The sequence below is a fragment of the Cervus elaphus genome, chromosome 7, assembly GCF_910594005.1.
Source record: "Cervus elaphus chromosome 7, mCerEla1.1, whole genome shotgun sequence".
In the NCBI taxonomy this organism is placed as follows: domain Eukaryota; kingdom Metazoa; phylum Chordata; class Mammalia; order Artiodactyla; family Cervidae; genus Cervus; species Cervus elaphus.
Window position 1 is genome coordinate 16884058 of NC_057821.1, and position 22153 is coordinate 16906210.

The 22153-nt window shown below is 47.2% G+C and overlaps 1 protein-coding gene across 3 annotated transcripts; it reads left to right on the forward strand.

Moving 5' to 3' along the window:
* The first annotated feature begins 150 nt into the window (after positions 1-150).
* On the forward strand, positions 151-21274 carry TAF8 (TATA-box binding protein associated factor 8). Of its 3 annotated transcripts, XM_043907445.1 has the most exons (9): positions 151-207; positions 997-1153; positions 3940-4038; positions 4360-4422; positions 5413-5537; positions 9837-9984; positions 11339-11481; positions 17978-18117; positions 18427-21274. In XM_043907445.1, the coding sequence occupies exons 1-9, from the start codon at positions 163-165 to the stop codon at positions 18437-18439; spliced, it is 933 nt and encodes a 310-aa protein (XP_043763380.1). In that variant the 5' UTR covers positions 151-162; the 3' UTR covers positions 18440-21274. The 3 variants fall into 3 exon arrangements, with proteins under 3 accessions (XP_043763380.1, XP_043763381.1, XP_043763382.1); XM_043907446.1 differs by lacking the exon at positions 18427-21274 and having other exon boundaries at positions 17978-18121; XM_043907447.1 differs by lacking the exons at positions 17978-18117; positions 18427-21274 and adding an exon at positions 13995-17971.
* Positions 21275-22153: the final 879 nt, after the last annotated feature.

Here is a 22153-nt window from a genome sequence, read left to right on the forward strand (position 1 = left end):
GGGGTGGGGGGGGTCACCCTGCGGACCTCGCAGAGCCTCGGAAAGCTCCTCGGAAAGCTCCGCGGGGCGCGCGCCGCCCCGCCCCCTGGCTCCCGCCCCGCCCCTCCCCTTGACTACAAGTCCCGTCGTGCCCCGCACTCGCGCACATTACGGCAGGGCAAGATGGCCGATGCGGCGGCCACTGCCGGGGCTGCGGGCTCCGGAACGGTAAGGGCGGGAGGCAGGCGCGGGGCCGGAGCCGAGACAGTCGGGGCATTCGGCAACTTTCCCTCTACCGGGCTATGAGCCCATACCCAGAAATCCAGCCCCACCCTGAGCCCTGCGTGGAGGAGGGTCTTTCAACACGTACATGACTAACCCCCCCCCCCCGCCCCCGCCATTCTCGAGACTTGGCGGCGGCCTCCGGAGTCGGTGGACCTGTGTACTGATTGGCCTATTCTTTGTTGGGTGGGGAGGGTTGGGAACCCGGAACAGCTCCTGATTGGTCCAGCGAGGCCGCTTTCGCCTTCTTATTGGCCCGCTAAAGTTGGGAGGGATTCCCATTTCAAAATAATTTAGGTTTCCTACTTTTTCCTGTCCTCTTCTCAGCATCATGTGTTGTTTGTTGCTTTGACTCTCCTCGTTAGTGCAATGGTGTGGAGATGGGAAGAACGAGAGAGAGAGAGATCACTTTTTTCCTGGGTGATGGACACGAGTTCCAATCCCATCATGCATGTTTCTTCAGCTATATATTCTGAAAATCGTCTAAAATAGAAAAAACAGCCGCTTTGTGTTACTGGAATTGTTAAGTGTTAGGTAGGCAGAAAGGCTGTCTCCGAATTTAGAACCCCTAGGATGCTCAGTTACTGTTCGTTTGGCCAAGAGCTATAAATCCAAAGTACCTATAAGTATTTAGCAAAAGAACCTTTGATTGCCAGTGACAGTATGTGAGCTCTGTAATTGCACCACTGTCCAGTGAATAAAAATGTTCTCTCTTTCTGGGCTGCTGATTCACAGAGATCAGGAAGTAAACAGTCCACTAACCCTGCTGATAACTACCATCTGGCCCGGAGGCGAACCCTGCAAGTGGTTGTGAGCTCCCTGCTGACAGAGGCAGGGTTTGAGAGTGCTGAGAAAGCATCTGTGGAAACACTGACAGAGATGCTGCAGAGCTGTAAGTACCTGGAAACAATAGGAAACAGTAGGCCCTCTTCCAGTCAAACAAACATCTGTTCTGTGTTCGGCATCATGATAGTGTTGAAAATGTTTAAGAAAAGGAAGGACATTATTAAGTAACCTACAGGCTTTAGAACAAGATAGACCTTATTAGGTCTAGGTGTAAGGATGAAGTTCTCACTCTGCCACTTAATAGCTTGGGTCAACCACTAAACTTCCTGAATCTCAATTTCCTTATTTGTGAAAAGGGGTAAAAATTTGCACATTTTGGAGTTTTGAGTATAAGTGAGATATGTATGTAAAACAGTCAAAGCTGAAAATGTAAGCCCTTAATGACTTGTAGGTGGTGTTATTATTACTGTTTGTTCTCTATGCTCAAAGAATTTACACTTTTATTGAAGAGTCAGGATTAAGTCCCATGAAATAGATGCCACATGTTATATAGTCAAATGCTATATTATATGATTGAAAGAGTGAGGGTGAATAAGTTTTAGAAAATGGGAGGGGGGGAACCACCACTGCTTTTATTTATTTATTTATTTTTTACCACCACTGCTTTTAAAAGGAAGTATCTTGAGATTTTGGAGCCTGGAATGGTCTCACATAGGCTTGTGCATAGTCAATGTATTTCCCTCTTTGGGCCTTGGTTAGGGAAGGGAAGGATGAGATGAGGGATGAGGCATTAAGGTGTTTTGGGAGGAATCAGCCCTATGAATGGAAGTGAGAGAAAGGTTTAGGCAGAGAGGGAAAAGTTCAAACAAAGAATTGGCCAGCTCAGCAGGGAGCCCTGGAGCGATTATTGCCCGTCAGAGTATCTGACATCAGGCCCCCAAAGCCCTGCCTTTGTAGTCTTGATCAGTCATGGATGTGGGCTGCCCCAGGAAGCGTGTGATCTGGGGTGAGATGCAGCTGATGTTTGGGACTTCAAAATACCAAATGTTTTCCTAAAGCAGCTATCTCAAACACCTCCAGATTCTTAAATATTGAGGGTCCTAGGGAATTTTGTATACATGGGCTTTTTTTTTTTTTCCTTAATATTCTCCTTTTTTTAAAAAAGTTAAACATTTTGGGGGGAACTGCTCTAGGTCTTTGTTGCTGTGTGCAGGCTTCCTCCAGATGCAGCGAGCAGGGACTACTCCAGTTGCAGCGCACAGGCTTCTCGTTGCAGTGGCTTCCCTTGTTGCAGAGCACAGGCCCTAGGGTGCATGGGCTTCAGTAGTTGCAGAGTGTGGACTCGGGGGCTGTGGTATGTGGACTTACTTGCCCTGCGGCATTTGAAATCTTCCTAGACCAGGGATTGAACTTGTATCCCCTGCATTGGCAGGTGGATTCTTAACCACTGGACCACCAAGGAAATCTCAACATGGGCTTTATATGGAGAGATTTTTGCCACAATAGAAAATGAAATTGAGAACATCTTAAAACATAAGGATGCACACGGACACATTCCATTAGCCAGCAGAGCCATGATGTCATCACAGGTGACATAGCTTCTGGAAACCATGACAGAGAATAAGAGTAAAAAAAAGTCAAAGAACGTCTCATTTTATTATGGAAATGCTTTTGACCTTTGAACTTGTCCACAGACTTTTTGTGTTTGTGTAAAATGGAGCACAGTTTCAGAATTTTCCTGAAACTGCTCATCCACCTCTGAAGCCCATTCATGGAGCCTAGCTTCCTGTTTCCCCTTTCCCCTGAGGGACTTCAGAGTGACTGAAAAGAGATTCAGCTTCAGGTAGAAGAAAAAATACTTGACACCCAAATAATAAGACTTTTTTTTTGGTGGCACAATATACATAACATAAAATTACCATTTTAATTATTTTCAAGTGTTAAATTCAGTAGTGTTAAATATAGTCACAGTGGTGTCAACCATCAGCATTATCCGTTTTCAGAACTTTACTTTTTCATCGTTCTGAACAGTAACTCTGTATCCATCAACAGTAGCCCCGCATCCCTCCTTCCTCCCAGCTCCTGGTAACCTCTAATCTAATTTTTGTCTCTATGGATTTTCTTTTTTTCTATATACCTCACGTAAGTGGAATTTTAAAATGTTTGACGGGTTGGCTTATTTCACTTAGTGTGATGTTTTCAGAGTTCATTCATGGTGGTCCAGTGGTTAAGAATCTGCCTTGCAATGCAGGGGACACGGGTACAATCCCTGGTTCAAGAAGATGCCACATACCGTGGGGCAGCTAAGGCCGTGAGCTCTAGAGCACGCGCTCCCCAATAAGAGCAGCCCCCACTCCCCGCAACTAGAGAAAGCCTACGCATAGCAACCAAGACCAGCGCGGCCAAAAATTTAAAAATTAGTATGTAAATATTTTATAAAAACACAGGAAACCTAGATGGGAGGGAGTTTGGAGGAGAATAGATACATGTATATTATGACCGAGTCCCTTTGCTGTCTACCTGAAACTATCAGAATATCGTTAATTGTTTTGGCTATACTCTAATATAAAGTTAAGAAAAAAAACAAAACGTCCATTGTTGTATCTTATATCAGAATGTCATTCCTTTTGAAGGCTGGGTAATATTCCATTATAGGTGTAGACCACATTTTCTGGATCCATTCCTCTGTGGGTGGACGTTGGGTTGTTTCTACCTTTTGGCGACTGTGAATAGTGCATCTGTGAGCATGCACACACCAGTATCTGTTTGAGTCCCTGTTTTCCTTTCACTTGGGTGTACACCTAGGAGTGGAATTGCTGGCTCAGGTGATCATTCTGTGTTTAACTGTTTGGGAACTGAGAACACGACTTTCTGCTCTCGATCCTTTCTTAGACATTTCAGAAATTGGAAGGAGTGCCAAGTCTTACTGTGAGCACACAGCCAGGACCCAGCCCACACTGTCAGATATTGTGGTCACCCTTGTCGAGATGGGTGAGTACGTCTCCAGTTTCCATTTCTTCAGAGCGGCTGAGTTGGGAACATGAGAGAGAGAGGCGTCCGCAGGAGGCAGCCCGGTCTGCTGAATGTCCTTGACTCTCCTCTTGAGTCTCCTGCTTTGCTTTCAACTTGACAGTTATCAAAAGAGGGTTCCTCTGAAGCCCTGTAAGAGACCTCTTAACTCCTTTGGGGGACTCTGTTGGAGCTTCCTTTGAGTGGCAGCAAAGTCTGGAGTTTAAACTATTTCACCACAGCATGACTTGCCCTTCCGTGTTTAGGGGCCTAGGCAGTGATTTTTGTTTTCCTGTTTCTTAGGTTTCAATGTGGACACTCTCCCTGCATATGCAAAACGGTCTCAGAGGATGGTCATCACCGCCCGTAAGTGACTGTGAACTGAGGTATCCAGTAGTGCTCAATTAATGCTGGTGGAGTGAATTGATTGAATAGGGCAGGGACTGGTATGTAGCTACTGCCTCACTGCAGGCTCCTTTCCGTTATTTGGGGCTACCTACAGTGTAATCTTTATTTGGGCCAATTGAATTAGGTTGTGAAATTCACTCACCACAAAGGCAAACCATCTCGATGCTACTTGAAAAATATGAGAGTTCTTATTCCTGCTTAGATCAAGAGTCAGTAAACTATGGGTACTGTGGCCCACCACCTATTTTTGCAAATAAACCTTTGTTGGTACACAGCCACATTTACGTATTACCTATGGTTGCTTTCTTGCTATAATGGCAGGGTTCGGTAGTTGTGACAGACTGCATGGCTTGTGAAACCTAAAATATTTACTTTTTGTCCCTTTATACAAAAAGTTTGATGATCTCTGCCTTAGATACACTGAGTACCATAACCTGAGTTGGAGAAACTCGTTTGGGCTTATGGAACCTGGCAAGAGTTCACTAGTTTTTTTTTTCATCACTCTCTTCAGGCTGGCATCTTCTTAGGAATACCTCTCAAGGCAGCAGTGGAAGGTGCCGTTTTTAATCCCCTCCTCACTTAACTTTCCCTGGCTCAATGTTTGTCTTTGTTACCTGGGTTCTTGAAAAGAACGAGCAGCCCACCTAACTTGCTTAGTTCCTCAGTCCTCTCTTTTGCCTAGTTAACTGGTCACAGCCACCAACTCACCTAGCTGAGAGGCATGCAGGCAGATTATTGGACATGGGAATGTCACCCCAGGTTATGCAGAGGTTGGGGGCAGGGGTACCCTTTCAGGTCCTCAAGCCATTGAACGCCTTTTATTGGTAGAAGTACAAAGTGCCTGTTGCATAGAACACTGAGGTCCAGCGTTTATTTTGAGAAAAGGAGGGTTGGGTTAGAGACACAAGACCTCGGGTGGAAGACTGACCAGTCGTGACTCTGTTGCAGCTCCGGTGACCAATCAGCCAGTGACCCCCAAGGCCCTCACTGCAGGACAGAACCGACCCCACCCGCCACACATCCCCAGCCATTTCCCTGAGTTTCCCGACCCCCACACCTACATCAAAACGCCGGTGAGTGACAAGGCCACGCTAGAGGCTGTGACTGATGCAAAAGCAGACTCAGTTCTACCTGGCTGTCAGACTGGAGTCCAGAAGTTTGTTGGTAACAGGGTAGTTCAGAACTCAGAATGTCTCTCCTCCAAAATGTCTCCAATTTGGCAAAGGAGAATTATCTTCTGCACTTTGCTGGCAAAAATAGAGTTAATGAAGAAATTGAAGCTGGCACAATTTTGCCTGTCCCATCCAGACACAAAAGTCAGTTCAGTTGCTCAGTCATGTCTGACTCTTCGCGACCCCATGGACTGCAGCACGCCAGGCTTCCCTGTCCATCACCAGCTCCCAGAGCTTGCTCAAACTCGCGTCCATCAAGTTGGTGATGCCATCCAGCCATCTCAACCTCTGTCGTTCCTTTCTCCCTCTGGCTTCAATCTTTCCCAACATCAGGGTCTTTTCCAGTGAGTCAGTTCTTCGCATCAGGTGGCCAAAGTATTGGAGCTTCAGCTTCAGCATCAGTCCTTCCAATGAACATCCAGGACTGATCTCCTTTAGGATGGACTGGTTGTATCTCCTTGCAGTCCAAGGGACTCTCAAGAGTCTTCTCCAACACCGTAGTTCGAAAGCATCAATTCTTTGGCACTCAGCTTTCTTCATAGTCCAACTGTCACATCCATACATGACTATTGGAGAAACCATAGCTTTGACTAGACGGACCTTTGTTGACAAAGTAATGTCTCTGCTTTTTAATATGCTGTCTAGGTTGCTCCTAGCTTTTCTTCCAAGGAGCAACCGTCTTTTAATTTCATGGCTGTAATCACCATCTGCAGTGATTTTGGAGCCCCCCCAAAGTAAAAGTCTGCCACTGTTTCCACTGTTTCCCCATCTATTTGCCATGAAGTGGTGGGACCAGATGCCATGATCTTAGTTTTCTGAATGTTGAGTTTTAAGCCAACTTTTTCATTCTCCTCTTTCACTTTCATTAAGAGGCTCTTTAGTTCCTCTTTGCTCTCTGCCATAAGGGTGGTGTCATCTGCATATCTGAGGTTATTGCTATTTCTCCCGGCAATCTTGATTCCAGCTGTGCTTCATCCAGCCTGGCGTTTCACATGATGTACTCTGCATATAATTTAAATAAACAGGGTGGCAGTATACAGCCTTAACATGCTCCTTTCCCAATTTGGAACCAGTTTTTTGTTTCATGTCTGGTTCTAACTGTTGCTTCTTGACCTGCATACAGATTTCTCAGGAGGCAGGTCAGGTGGTCTGCTATTCCCATCTCTTGAAGAATTTTCCACAGTTCATTGTGATCCACACAGCCAAAGGCTTTGTCATAGTCGATAAAGCAGAAGTAGGTGTTTTTTTGGAACTCTCTTACATTTTCAATGACCCAACAGATGTTGGCAATTTGATCTCTGGTTCCTCTGCCTTTTCATAATCCAGCTTGAATATCTGGAAGGTCATGGTTCACATACTGTTGAAGCCTGGCTTGGAGAATTTTGAGCATTACTTTGCTAGCATGTGAGATAGTGCAGTTGTGCAGTAGTTTGAGCATCTTTGGCATTGCCTTTCTTTGGGACTGGAATGAAAACTGACCTTTTCCAGGCCTGTGTCCACTGCCAAGTTTTCCACATTTGCTGGCATATTGAGTATAGTACTTTCACAGCCTCATCTTTTAGGATTTGAAATAGCTCAACTGGAGTTCCATCATCTCCACTAGCTTTGTTCATAGCGATGCTTGCTAAGGCACACCTGACTTCCCATTCCAGGATGTCTGGCTCTAGGTGAGTGATCACACCATCATGATTATCTGGGTCATGGAGATCTTTTTTGTATAGCTCTTCTGTGTATTCTTGCCATCACTTCTTAATATTTTCTAGATACAAAAGTACCTAGCCATGTAAAGAAAAGACCTATTCCACAAAACTCTGGTAGTAATTCTTGGTTAGAGTGTAGCTAACTGTTGTTTTGTGTATGCTTTTCTGGGTTTTCCAAATTTTCCATAATAGGTAAGAGTTATTTTTGAAATCAGGGTAAAAGTTACTTAAAACATACTTGGTGGGACTTCCTTGGTGGTCCAGTGGTTAAGACCATTCTTCCACTGCAGGGGCATGAATTCAATCCCAGGTCGGGGAACTAAGATCCTGCATGCCATGTGGCACAGCCAAAAAAAACTTGGTAATATGAAATGTAACTTATCGTAGGAGAAGGCAATGGCAACCCACTCCAGTACTCTTGCCTGGAAAATCCCATGGACGGAGGAGCCTCGTAGGCTGCAGTCCATGGGGTCGCTAAGAGTCAGACACGACTGAGTGACTTCACTTTCACTTTTCACTTTCATGCCTTGGAGAAGGAAATGGCAACCCACTCTAGTGTTCTTGCCTGGAGAATCCCAGGGATGGCAGAGCATGGTAAGGCTGCCCTCTATGGGGTCGCACCAAGTCGGACACGACTGAAGCTTCTTAGCAGCAGCAGCAGCAACTTACCATAACTGTGAGCTTTGGGTCTATATGGGACAAGTATAGTTTTCCTCTGTGGTTTGATATGTCCTAATTTGCCTTCTAGCAATTTCTCCTTCCCTTAGAAGGCACATGGTGGCCAGGAGTCTCCAGAGGCTGTTCTGCTCATTTCCTGTGTCCCCGTGTCCTGGTGCAAATATGGCCGCAATGCGGGGTTAGAGCAAGTCATCCGGGAGATTTTCCACACCTCAAGATATGAGGGCAAAAGAGCAAGTAGTCACCCACCACTGCAGCACAGACATTGCCCTTGACCAGTGGTTTCTGTATGAGTGTCCTAGGGCTGCTGTAACAAAGTGCCACAAACTAGGTGCCTCAAAACAACAGAAATGCATTGTCTTACAGTCCAGAGGCCAGAAGTTCAAAATCGAGGTGTCAGCAGGCTCCCTCTGAAATCTCTTCTCAGCCTCTGGTGGCTTCAGGCAGTTCATGGGGTCCTTCGGCTTGTAGATGCATTACTCCAATCTTCCATGCTCACATGGCCCTCTCTCTGTATCTCCGCCTTCACGTGACCGTTTCTGTTAAGGACACCAGTCATGTGGCTTTGTACTGCCCTACTGCATGACACCTCATGTTCACTGAGTGCATCTTGCCCTGGAAGTATCCAAATACTGTAAGATCATATTCTGAGGCCCTTGAGGTTGGGACTTCGACACATCTTTCTTTAGAGAGCTACAGTCAACCCACAGCAATCTCTCTCTCTTTTTTTTTTTTTAATATTTATTTATTTGGCTGCACCAAGTCCTAGGGATCTTTAGTTGTGGCATTTGAACTCTTAGCTGCAACATGAAGGATCTAGTTCCCTAACCAGGGATCAAACCCAGGCCTCCTGCATTGGGAGCGCAGTCTTAGTCCCAGGACTACTAGGGAAGTCCCTGTCTTAACTTCTGTAGTGCGTCTCTGTCAGTAAAAGTATTAAACGCTCCGTTATTTGTTTGCTCATTTACGTGCATGGTATAATGTAATTCCATATAAAAACAATGTACATTGGAAGAACATCTGACCCTTATTCAAGGTTCGGGAAACCTGTTGTTTCCTTTTTAGTGGCAACTACATGATAGCCTGTACTCTTACGTTTTTTGAAATCTTGGTTTAAATCTTGGTGGAATACGAAGTCACAGGTCTGATTCTAGGTTCTGTTTATTTTGAAACTTTGACAGCTCTCATAGTTGAAAAAGATACATTACAAAGATAGGTGATATCTTAAACTGTCCTTAATAAACCATAAAAGTAATTTTTTTTCATTCTCACCTACCAATTATTTGAAGAATTTTGTTAATTAAATTTCTAACTTTTATAATAAATGTCAAGCAGTTGTCTTAAAAATAATCATAAGATCTTGCTTTTTAATGTTTTTAACCAGAGTGTTCAGAATTTCATCAAATTCTTCATTTGGGGAAGATTTCAAACATGTCAGAAAATCTTGTCATCACATTACATCGAGGGTCCCGGGTGGTCCCATCAGGGCTTGCAGGGGGTTGGAGGGTGAGGATTCCCCGCTCTCCCTTGAGGATACATTTCTTACGCCTGAGTCCAGCTGTCACAGGAGCTAAATGAAGGCCTAGGATCAATCACTGTATAAATATTTGTACATTTCTTAATTTTTAAGATTCAAAGTAAATGTTAATGATAGTCTTATTGTTTTCTTTCGGCCCTTCCACTGCCCTTGGAGATCTCTGCTTTGGGTGATGTTAGAGGGTCATTTAAAGGGTGGGAGGACAGAGCAACAGCAAGGCAGGGACCCGAGGAGAACAGTGCAATCATGGGTATTTCTCTAGCGTCTTTGCTGCTTTCCCTTTAGACGTACCGCGAGCCCGTGTCAGACTACCAGGTCCTGCGGGAGAAGGCTGCGTCCCAGAGACGCGACGTGGAGCGGGCGCTCACCCGTTTCATGGCCAAGACAGGCGAGACCCAGAGTCTTTTCAAAGATGACGTCAGCACGTTTCCATGTGAGTCTCTCCCCTCTGTGGACCCTGCCTTGTCCTTGAGGCCATCATCCCCTCTTCCCTCCCTCATTGTGGTTGGAAGAAACAAGTAAGCTTTGTCCTTATCTTGGGTGGAACTTGTTCTTCAGATTTCTGGCTCTTTTTCCCAGATCTTCAGGGCCTGTCCCTAACTGATGACTGCAAAATAGTCATGACCTGTGTTGGAGGTGGGCGCTTGAGGTTCGTGGAATTGAGGTCACCTCGAGGGTGACTGAGCCCTGGGCATCAGAGAGGCTCATCCAGTGAGAGGGCAGCCCTGGTGGTAGAAGGACCTGGCGTCAGGGGCCAGGCAGTTACAGAGCCTCTGCCAGGCTTCACCTTCGTGGTGTCCTCTCACAGGGCCCACCACTGAATTTCTTATCTCAGCACTACCATTTCGCTGGTCACATAACCCCTCCATTCCTCAAGACCAAGTTCCTTCCTATCCATCAGCCTCAGGGTTTCCCTAGGGGAGCGAGGGTGATGGGCTTGGATGGTTCAGCAGACTCCTGGCGGATCCTCACTGTGTTCCTGGCCCTAGATCTACAGCAGCTCGGTTACTAAGTCCAGAAACTGTGCTGATCACTTCCCTTCTGTTACCTCATGAGCTCCTTGAGTGAGCCTCCGAGTCAGGAACTGTTTCCACTGCCCTTCCGGGAAGCCAAGGCTTCTAGAGAAAAGCAACAGAGTAATTTGCCGAAGGTCACATGGCGAGTAGATGGTATTCAGACCTAGTTCTCTCTGTGTGCGGGACCCACAACTGAGCCATGCTGAAAATAATCTTCCAAGTGTCTGTTGTTAATGACATTCTATCATGGAAATATACACAGACACTGTCTTTCAATTTTTTTTTTTTAAACAATAATTTCTCCTCCTCAGCCTCATTGCTTTTTAGAGGAGTTGGATCACTCTTTTACCTGAACTGCCTTCTAGCTCCAAAGATATACTTCCAGGCTGAGAGTTCTCAGTTCTACCGTCAGGACTTGAGTCCTTGCCTTGGGTATAAGATCACTAAGCTGATGCTTCGCTTGAATTCAGCCCCAGTCCTCTCTGATGCTTGGTAAAAGAGGCTCTGAAGTCATATTGCCTGGGTTCATTCCCACTCTGCCACTTCCTGTGTGTTTGAGGGGGTCGCATAACCCCTCCATTCCTCAGGTTCCCTGTCTGTAAGATGAGGCTGGTAACTGTAGTTGTTTAATATGGTGGAGACGAGGATTAAAGGTAACACGTAAGTGTTACCTGGCCCATGGTGAGTGCCCGAGCATGTTAGCTATCCCTGCCGCTCGGTGCTGCTCGCTGATCTGTCGTAAGGCTCCCAGTCTCTCTTCCAACCCCCCAGTGATCGCTGCCAGGCCTTTCACCATCCCCTACCTGACGGCTCTTCTTCCGTCCGAGCTGGAGATGCAGCAGATGGAGGAGACGGATTCCTCGGAGCAGGACGAGCAGACGGACACAGAGAACCTCCCTCTTCACATCAGCCCGGTGGGTCCAGCCTTCTGTCCGCTTCAGCGCACCCCCCACCCCCACCCGCCGCAGTAGCCTGTGCTGCTCACTGCCTGTCTCCCCGGGGGTTGGACAGGACCCCGTCAGTCTCTGGCCTCTTGTGAGGGATTTGCATGATGGGCCGGTGGTGATGGGATCTCTTGTTCCCTGGGGATTCGTTCAGTCATCCAGCAAATACTGAATGAGCTCCTGCCAGAGTCAGGCATGTGTTGGGTGCTGGGAAATTAGCAGAAGGCAAAATAGACAAAATGTCCTGTCCTCACGGAACTAAGGAAAAAGGAGATGTTAGGGGACAGGGGTAGGTATGGGCCTGGGGGGTGTGGAATTAGACAGGGTGAGTAAGAAGGTGACAGGTGAGCAAAGGTCTGAGGGAATGAGGCTGCACATACCTGGGAGGGGAGCCTTCCCCGCAGGGGGAGCGGCAGATGCGAAGGCCCCCAGGTGGGAGCCGCTGTGTTGAAGAAGGGCAGAGGCCATGGGGGTGACCAGGGGGATGCAAGTAAGAGGGCAGCAGCAGGGGCCGGAGTCAGGGAGCTCCCGGGGCTCAGGTCCTCACTGGACACCAGCACTTGGGCTTTTTGTCAGTGAGATGGGAGCCGCGGGACCCGCTAAGCAGCGGTGGGTCTCAGGATCGGTGACGTGGTGAGGTTGTCCAGGTGGACTGCACAGGGTGAGGGCCGAGCAGAGAGACCGGTCGGGAGGCTGGTGCAGGAAACAGAGATGGTGGTAGAGGGAAAGACATGGTCAGGTAGATGATTTGGTCAAATACTAGATAATTTTCAGAAAAGAACCAACTGATGGAGTGGATGTGAGATGTGAGAGAAAGAGAGTCAAAGACAAACGCAAGGTTTTTTGCCTGAACAGTAGGAAAGAAGGAGTTGCCTCCAGCCAAGAAAGAGGAGGTTTTTGGGTGGAACGGGGGTAGGGGGAGACCAGGAGTTGAGGTGTACTGAGGTAAGTGTGAGATGCTTGTTAGATATCCGGGTGGTGAAATCAGGTAGGGCCTCCCTAGTGGCTCCGTGGTAAAGAATCCTCCTGCCAGTGTAGGAGCTGCGAGAGACACAGATTTGATCCCTGGGTTGGGAAGATCCCCTGGAGAAGGAAATGGCAACCTACTCCAGTATTCTTGCCCGGATAATCCATGAACAGAGGAGCCTGGTGGGCTACAGTCTGTGGGGTCACAAAGAGTCGTGGTGATGTCAGGTAGGAAGGTGGATAGGCAAGTTGGGGTTCAGGGAGCTGTTTGGGCTCAAAGTGCAAGTCTGGGAATCCTCAGCATGTAGATAGTGTTGAAAACCACGAGAGATCAGGTGAGCACCTAGGGAGCATTGAGGATAAAAAAGAGAAATACCAGGAGTGAGCCCGGGGCTCTGCATTGTTCAGCAGGTAAGGAGACAGGGAACCGGCCCGGATGTGAAGAAGGCACAGCAGGAAAGGTGGCGCGTCCTGGAGGCCAAGGGAAGAAAGTGTCAGGAAAAGGAGAGTGATCCGCTTGGTCTGCTCTCTGCAGCTGGTTCCAGCCTTGTGAGGACCGAGACTTTGTCCCTTAGATCTGGCAACAGCCATTTCAGGAAGAATGAGAGCAAGTGAATTCAAAGAGAATGGGAGGAGAGAAACTGGAGTTAGTGAGTACAGACTTGTGTTGTCCTTCACAGTGGCCAGTAGTCCACAGGCAACTAAGTCTAAATTGATGTAAATTAAATATAACAAAAAGTTCAGTTCCTCAGTCACACCAGCTACATTCTGTAGCCGCCTATGACTCCTGCTAGCCTGCTGGGCAGTGCAGATATGAACAGTTAAAGCATCACAGAAAGTTCCATTAAATGTAGACCGTGGTTTCAAGGAATTTTGCTGTGACGGGAAGTTGAGAAATGGAGTGGTAACTAAAGGGAAAGAATTAAGGAGGTCAGAGAGGTGTAACAAGATGCCTGTGCTGATGGGAGTGATCTGGTAAAGTTGATTCAGGAGAGAAAAACATTTTGGAATGATGATCTTTGGTAGGGCAGGGAATCCAGTACCCAAAAGGAGGGGTTAGCCTGATTGTGGGCTTTTCCAAGCCAGGATAGGAGACAGAGTGTGGACAGAGACAAAGGTTGAGGAGGGGAGTATGCTTATGGGAACTTGTGGGTGTTCCTTTCTGGTTATGATGTATTGTCCTCGGCAAGTAAGAGGGTAAGACCCACTCTTATTTATTTATCAGGGGAGAAAGTTCCAAGTAGAGGCCCAGACCTGCCAGAAGCTCTTAATGCCTTTAAGGCTTATTGGACCCTTAGAGTGAGGTTGCCATATTCATCCATCCTTTAAAGCTGGCCTTGGCTTTTAAGCAAGGGATGGCTTAGTGGTCATAACTAGACTGAGGGCTCTCAGGTGTGAGGCCCCAGGTGGCAGCCCGAAGCCCCGGGATGCAGGTGGAGAGTGCCAGTTCTGACTCTAGTATTTACTGACTGTCTCCCTGATCACATACCTCTTTAATGTTGAATTATTCCTTTCAGAATTAGGGCTGGCAGCCCATGGCTTTACGTAAAGCAGAGGAGCTTGTTATCCTACGCTTCTGTTTTGGACTCTGTTAAGTCGGTCTGAGATATGGTGATTGGGTCATGGACTAAGATGAGGTTCACCTTATGAGAAGGAGGAATCTTCTAAACAGACATCACAATCCCTTTGTAAGTAAGCTCAAGGGCTTGCAGTTGAGTTACCTAACACTCTGGGGAGTGACATAGGTGAGGCCATGGCGGTGAGTGCAGCAAGGCGGACTGGATGCCAGGAGCTGCCTGAGGACTCCGGGATCCCTGGAGGCCAAGCCAGACAGCAAAGAGTGAAAAGACCTGAGCCTTGAGAGTCAGACTGGCCTGGCTGCCAATCCAGACCGGGCTGCTTTCCCGCCAAGTGACGTTGGTTGCCTGACCCAGTATCTGAGTCTGTTTCCTCACAAATGGGAACACCTACTTCCAGGGGAAGTGAGGAGCCTGAGATAAAATCAACTCATCTACGTTGGGTGCTTGGCATACGGCAGCCCATGGCACCCCTGCCCACCCCCTCCCCGCCCCTATTGTATGGCCATGTGCTCTTCTGTACAGAATAGAGAAATAAAAAAACTTCAAGAGAAGGATTCCAGCAACAATTTATGGACAGTCAATTGGGCTTGTTATTTTGTTGGACTGGCCACAATCACACATTTGAAATCCGGAATGTACAAAAAGATGTGTGGTGACCGTCTTTCACTCTCCCTTTCCTGCCTACAGAGCAGCCAGTGTCCCCACTCTCTTGTGAATCCTTCTAGAGACTTTGTTTGAATTTATTTTTTGGCCACACCGTGCAGCATGTGGGAACTTAGTTCTCCGAACAGGGAGCAAACTTGTACTCCCTGCATTGGAAATGTGGAATCTTAACCATTGGACTGCCGGGGAAGTCCTTAGAGATGCTTTTTTAATTGTTGTTTTGAACGTACACAGCAAATCACAGTTTTTACCCCTTGCTTCCTTCCCTTGTGGAGCTACTTGGCGGTCATTCCACATCCTTGTGTGCAGAGCTGTTCGCCCCTCCCCACAGTGCCCCCCTCGTGTGGACTTTACAAGCCAGTCCCCTGTGGACTCAGATTGTTTCCTGTCTTTCGTGTTTACAGACGTTGTTAACAGTGAGTTCACTAACTGGTGTGTTAAAGTGTTCTTTTATCTCTGGAGGACGAAGCTGTCACGGACTGTTGCTAGGTAGTTAACTTTGTTGAGCTTGGTTCTGGTTTCTCTGTCCACGAACATGAAGGGGCTATTCATTTTAAATTGGTGTGTCAGATGATTATTTTCTCTTATATTTGAGCCAGCTGCCATCTGCAGGCAATCCCGGTGCCTCACCCTTTACTCTTTTCTGAACAATGTACCATTCACTAATTCAACAAGTATTTATTTAATACCTGGTAGGTGCCAGACATTGTTCTGGGTGCTGGGGGCACATCAGTGACCAGCACAAAGACGACAGCTGCCTCTTGGCAGCCCGTGTGTTGGCAGTGGGGGCTTGACCATGAAGCATAGTATATAAATCCGTCACTGTATAGTATGTTAAAGATGAAAAGTGCTCTGGGTGGAGGTGGGGGGCCCTGAGTAGGGAAAGATCCAGGGTAAAACGGGGAGGTTTCAGTTTTAAATAGGGTGCTCAGGGTCCACATCACAGGGAAGGTGACATCCGAGCCGTCCTGAAGGAGATGAAGGATTGAGCCTTGGGCTCTCTGGGGCAGTGTCCTGGAAAGGGAGCAGTAGGGAGGCGAGTGGGGCTGTGACTGAGGAAGGTGGGATGGGCGTGGGGGAGAGGGAGAGGTCAGGTCAGGAAGGGCCTTATGAGCAGTTTGAAGAGCTGTCTTCCCATGGGGTGAAGTGGGAGTCATGAGAGGATGTGGGGAGGAGGAGGGGCAGGTCTGAGCTTCTCCAGGGGCACTGGCCGAGCTGGTGACCACAGGGCCGGCAGAGGATGGACTGTGACGGGATGGCCATTAGGAGGCGGCTGTCCATCCAGGTGGGAGACAGCAAGGGGTCCTACCAGGGGGTTCCACTAGAGATAACAGAAGTAGATTCTGCCTGTATTCTGAAAGTAAGGCCAAGAAGTTTTCCTAACAGATTGGCTGGGGGACATATCAGAGAAAGAAAAAAGGCAGGCGTGACTGCGGATTTTGGGGCTTGGACCAATGGGAGGATGGAGTTGCCGTCACCAATGTCAGTGGGAGGAGCTGTTTGTGCTTGGGGTTCAGTTTCAGGCACATTGAATTTGAGATGCCCAGAGATGGCAGGTGGTCGAGTGACAGCAGCCGTGCAGGAGAGGTGACAATCGGGAAGGTTCAAGTGGGAGATGTTGCTGTGGAAATGGTGTTGGAACCTGTGAGGCTGGAGGCAGCACACTTGGGTGCCCGGGGTTCACACACAGCATACGCGTTGCCTGAGTCTGGCTTTTCTGGACCCAAGTCATTCCTGACACACCTTTTTACTCCCACCTCTTCTTTACAAATCTGTCAGTTTAGTACTTCTTCCATCTACTCCTCCTATTGCTAATGACAGCATCCTCTGCTCTGCTGTCTTCTGACAGCGCCACCGCCTGCTTGAGGTCAGATCCTCTTTTGCCTCAAGTTGCACAACAGCTGACCTGGTGGCTCAAATGGTAAAAAATCTGTCTGCAATGCCGGAGACCCCGGTTTCATCTCTGGATCAGACAGATCCCTTAGAGAAGGAAACAGCAACCCACTCCAGTATTCTTGGCTGGAGAATCCCATGGACGGAGGAGCCTGGCAGGCTACAGTCCATGGGGTCGCAGAGTTGGACACAACTGAGCGACTAAAACACATTAAAAGTACAGAACAGGAACCTCAGTGATGGAGCCTTCAGCCTGTCACCAGGGTTGCAGCCCAGCCAGCAACTTCTGGTCACTTACTGCCACCTGGGCCTGAGCCCTTCGTGTGATTCCCCCTAACACCTCTCCTGCAGCTTCTGCTCATTTTAAAGAACTTGGAAAATAGAAGAGAGTGTAAAAAAGAAAAGGAAAATCAGTCACCCATATTTCCAGAAGCAGTTTGTAAAACTTCAGTATCACTAATGTTTTCTATGTCTATATCCAATTGTGATTTTTAAAAAAATCTTCAAGATCATATTGACTATATCAAACTTAGAAACTTTTCTCCAAAAATCACTTTTCTCAGAAAATGAACAGTGAGAGGCCTGATCCACGGGCCACTCGTGGGGGTGGTGGATGACGTTCCCGTGTTGGTGCCTTCGTGGGAGCTCTCGGGGCTCCAGCAGTTTCTGGCCTCTGCCGGGATATGACCATTGGCACCATGTTGCAAGTACCAGATGCTTAAGAATTTGTGGGAAAGTAGATTATGATTTACGTGAGATTAGCTCCAGGAGGAGCTCTGTGCACACCATCTGTTCTGGTCCTGTCCCTCTCAGTCCTGCAGGGGATTGAGGGCCTCTTCTCTCTCTCTCTTTAAGTTTTAAAAAGTATTATTTATTTATTTGATTGCGCTGGGCTTCTTTGTGACACTCCGAATCTCTGACCTTTGTTGTGGCATGTGGATTCTAGTTCCCTGACCAGGGATTGAACCTGAGCCCCTGCCTTGGGAGCAAGAAGTCTTAGCCACCAGGCCACCAGGGAAGTCCCACTTCTCTTTTACTTCATCTCCCCACGGGCTGAAGCATGCCTCCCTGAAGCATCTGACTTGTGGTCCCTGACTCCCTGCCCTCCAGGTCTCTGTTCCCTTCCGACTCCTGTCCCTGCCTTCTCAGGGTCTTGTGTTCTGTGCTCCACTGTGTCACCGCTGGTGCTCCCGCCTTCCTCTGATCGCAGCCGCTGCCTGGCCTCCTCTGGGGCAGAGAGAGGCACATTAGCCCGGCTTCTGATTTCTCAATGAGAGGCGTACTTGTAGTAGTTCTTAACCACAGGCATGATCTCTTTCCTCACGCTGCTGGTTGTTTTGCTTTATTTCGGCTTTTGCTCAAAGGATGATTCTGGAGCCGAGAAGGAGAACACCTCTGTTCTGCAGCAGAATCCCTCCTTGTCGGGGAGCCGAAACGGGGAGGAGAGTATCATCGATAACCCCTATCTGCGGCCTGTGAAGAAACCCAAGATCCGCAGGAAGAAGTGAGTTGGAGGCTGGGGTGCAGAGAGGCCTCCCCGGCCGACTGAGGTGGTCTTCTCTGCTCCTGGGCAGAAAAGAGAGGCTCACGGTGGGTCTGAGCCTTGGGCAGAGCTACTTGGTGAGAGGAAATGCTTCCCCCCCCTTCCTCTCCAGCCTCGTCTCCTGCATGTACCTCTTTCTTGTTGCATGGACGTTGAGCATCCTGCAGCCCAGGGACCAGCCCGCACAGCCCAGCAGTTTGTTCCCCTCACCAGAAGGAGAGCTAGTGGAGCCCCCACCAGCTGGGCTCCAAGGATTCCTCTTCTTTCTAGGTCCCTCTCCTGAGCCGAGAAGGAAGCCTGCCTTGTACAGAGATGTGGATGCCACCCTGCTTGGCGAGTTAAAACCCCTCAAGGGAAGAGGAAGGTGGTCGTCTCCAGGTCGGGCTGAGGCTGTGGGGTGTGAACCAGGCATGATTTTAATAGCCAACTCTCTATTATGATTACCTATTTTCACTGAATTTTGGGGTTAATGAAGAAATGAAATGATGAGACTTTTAATCAGCTGGCCATACCGTGGGGTACAGGAATGGTGAATTCATTTATAATCATGGAACTTGATTCTTTGAAACCTGGGAGACCAGAGAAGGTGGCAGAGAGAGAGGGCTCTCTGCCTGCTGTGCCCATTGCCAGAAAGACCGTGTGCTTAAAGTGTTTCAGGATATCTGGACCCTTTCATTGGCCGACAATTTGTGGCACCAATTTATCATCCTAGAAACTCCTTATTTCTCTGCTCACGTGGGCTGCAAGTGCCCTGTTGATTTGGTTGAAGGTGACTTGCTCTTCTTCAACATGTTGGAAGCAGGAGACTCACCCATTGCAGCCTCATTGTGGGGCCAGCAGGAGTCAGGAGGCGTGAGCAGATGCCTTCATGGGGAGGAGAATGGAAGACATCACTGACTCTCATCAGCATCTGATGAAATCTCCCTGAGGCAGGGCAGTGCCCTCTCCTGAGAGATTTATCATTTACTGTCCCATCATGGAGCATGTGCTTGGGAATGACCAAGTTCTGCACCATCCTGGGAGAAGAGATTTTTCTTTGGCAAGAGCCTACATCAGTGGATGAATTATGCTATGATTTGATAGCAGAATCATTGATTTTATGCAATAGGAAAAGGATCGATGGGACTGGGAGGTGGCGGGGATGAGATTTTGAAAGCCGGGCTTGGCCGTATGGTCCAAAGGCTGAGAAACCTCGCGGGTCTGCTGGAGGCTGGCACGGATAGAAGGCCATGTGCCCACCTACGGCAGAAGTGGGCCAAGAAGAACCTGCACGTCTGAATCTACCCAGGCTCTTTGCTTCTTCATCCTTGATGTGCCTACAAATCAAGAAAGGAGGATGCTGGGCAAGCTGATACCTTTTTGGCTGGTCTCCATAGGAAGAGGTTTTCAAGCTAAGAGGAAGAGAAATGCCAGTGAAACCTGGAAGTTAATACACGGAAAACATGAGACCCTGGGTAAAGTCCTTAGTCCATCCTGAGCTCTCCTGATACTCGGCCTCCACAGTCATCTCTTAGTCCTCCATCCTCTTGGTTGAACTTGAAAACTCAAAAAACCTGGTGACAGCAGGCAGCAGGCTCCATGTGCAGGCCTCGCTGTTCTCTAAACACTTCATCCCACTGGCTGGAAGGAAAGTGCTGCTATCAGTAACTGAACAAGGGAAGCGGAATGAGAAAATCTGATTCCCCAGCTCTGGACCAAATAAGAGTTTCCCCCATCTGTAGTGATCTGAGACCCTTCCAGTTATAGTCGTCAGATCGGGCCTGTGCTGACCCCTTCCAAGCTTGTCATTTGGCTCTTTGTTAAGTCTAAATACAGTCCCAGGGTCGAGCCATGGCAGGTACAGGGCTAAAATTCTACTTCCTGAAGTGGTCATCCTAGCAGTTTCTCCTGATACTTCCCAGACAAGCACCTGTTGATCCTGTAATGCTGAGTGATGAGGTGAACTTTGGAAAAGAATTGCCCTTCTACTGTTGAGACTTCAGAGGCCAAGCTGCTCTGATTCTGCCCTTAACGAGACACTGGGAGATGCTCGGACAACCTGAAACATTGACCCAACTCTTACTGTGTAAAAACTGCATGATCCTCACTGTATATTTATAAATGTTTATTTTTTATAACTTAGGGAGAATGCGTGGAGGTAGTCAATGAAATTGGATTAAGCATGTGATTTATGAGCTCTTAATAAAAGGTCATAATAAACTTTGTGAATGAAACAGTTACAAGCATTGAACTCAAATTTGTGTGCAAAAGTTACAGCATCGAGTAAGACTGTGTAAGTTAGGCTTAGTCCTTCTAAGCTGTTTAAAACTTTTTATTTGGGAAGTCTGCAAACACAAAACTAGTGTTTTCCCTGTGTATTCACCCAGCTTCAACATTTAGCAACAGCTTTTCAATTTCGTTTCATCTATGTATTCTACTGTTTTATTTTTTTAATTCCTAGAATATGTTTTAAAACAAACCTAAGAGCTGTATCATGTAATCTGTAAATATGTTGTTATGTATCTCTGATAGACTTTTTAAAGTTTTTTTTAAGGTAATTACAGATTGAGAGGATTTTACCTCCCCCCAAGGGAGGTGCCACTAGTAGCATCTCAAATAACCAGTATAATATCAAACCCAAGAAAATGACATTGGTATAATCCACAGAGCTTATCCAGATTTCACCTTTGTGTGTGTGTGTAATTCTATGTAATCATGTTGTGTAAATTCACAGTCAAGATGTCGAACATTGGGGAGCAGGCAGGGATAAACTGGGAGGTTGGAACTGACATACACACTACTACAGATAAAAAAGATAGGACTTCCCTGGTGGTATAGTGGATAAGAATCCACCTGCCCATGCAGAGGACATGGGTTTGGTCCCTGGTCTGGGAAGCATCCACAGGCAGAGGAATAACTAAGCCCATGTCTCAGAACAAGAGTAGCCTGAGCTCTGGAGCGTGCAAAAGCCACAACTACTGAGCCCAAGTGCTGCAACTACTGAACCCCGTGCGCCTAGAGCCTGTGCTCCACAACGAGAAGCCGCTGCAATGAGAAGCTCGTGCACAACGATGAAGATAGCCCCCTGTACGCAGTAACTAGAGAAATCCTGCATGCAGCAATGGAGACCCAGTGTAACAACAACAACAAAAAAATCACCATAAAAGTTATAAAATAGATAACTAATAAGGACCTACTCTATAGCACAGGGAACTCTACTCAATACTCTATAGTGACCTATATGAGAAAAGAATCTAAAAAAGTGGATATATGTATATGTATAACCAATTCACTTTGTTGTATGGCAGAAACTAACACGACATTGTAAATCAACTTGCCCCAATAAAATTTTTTTTAAAAATATAGAACATTCTCATAACCATGAAGTTCCTTCATGTTGTCTCCTTATAACCATATCCACCTCTCACATCTTCCCCATCCCTCCCCTCTGGCAACCACTGCTCTACTTTCTCCATTTCTTTAATTTTATTTTTAAAATATCATATAAGTGGAATTTTAAGGTTTGTAACCTTTTGAAATTGGCTTTTCACTCAGCATAAGCAGTGAGAGCCATCCAGGTGGTGTGTGTCAGTAGCTCCTTTATTGCTGAGCAGTCTCCTGGGTGTGGATGTACCATGTTTGTTTAACCATTCGGCTGTTTCCAGTTTGGGGCTGTTATGGCTGAAGCAGCTGTGAACAGCTGTGTATAGGTTTTTATGTAAACATAAATTTTCACTTCTCTGCAATAAACGCCCAGTAATGCAACCACTGGGTCCTATGGTAACTGTATGTTTCATTAAAAAAAAAAAAAACTATTCCAGAGTGGCCTGTATCATTTTGCCTTCCTACTGGCAATGTATGAATAAGCCAGTTTCTCCACATCCTCACTGGTATTTGATGTTATCATTTAAACAGTTTTTTTTTAGCCATTCTGATAGGCATGTGATAAAACTCATTGTGATCTTAATTTGCATCTCCCTGATGGCTAGATGTTGAACATGTTTCATGTGTTTTTTTA

Bases quoted from the DNA above. Each gene is read 5' to 3' on its own strand.
- TAF8 (XM_043907445.1), top strand. From the start codon at position 163: ATGGCCGATGCGGCGGCCACTGCCGGGGCTGCGGGCTCCGGAACG. The intron at 5,538-9,836 runs GTGAGTGACAAG...CTTTCCCTTTAG, and splicing joins ACACCTACATCAAAACGCCG to ACGTACCGCGAGCCCGTGTC. The intron at 9,985-11,338 runs GTGAGTCTCTCC...CCAACCCCCCAG, and splicing joins TGACGTCAGCACGTTTCCAT to TGATCGCTGCCAGGCCTTTC.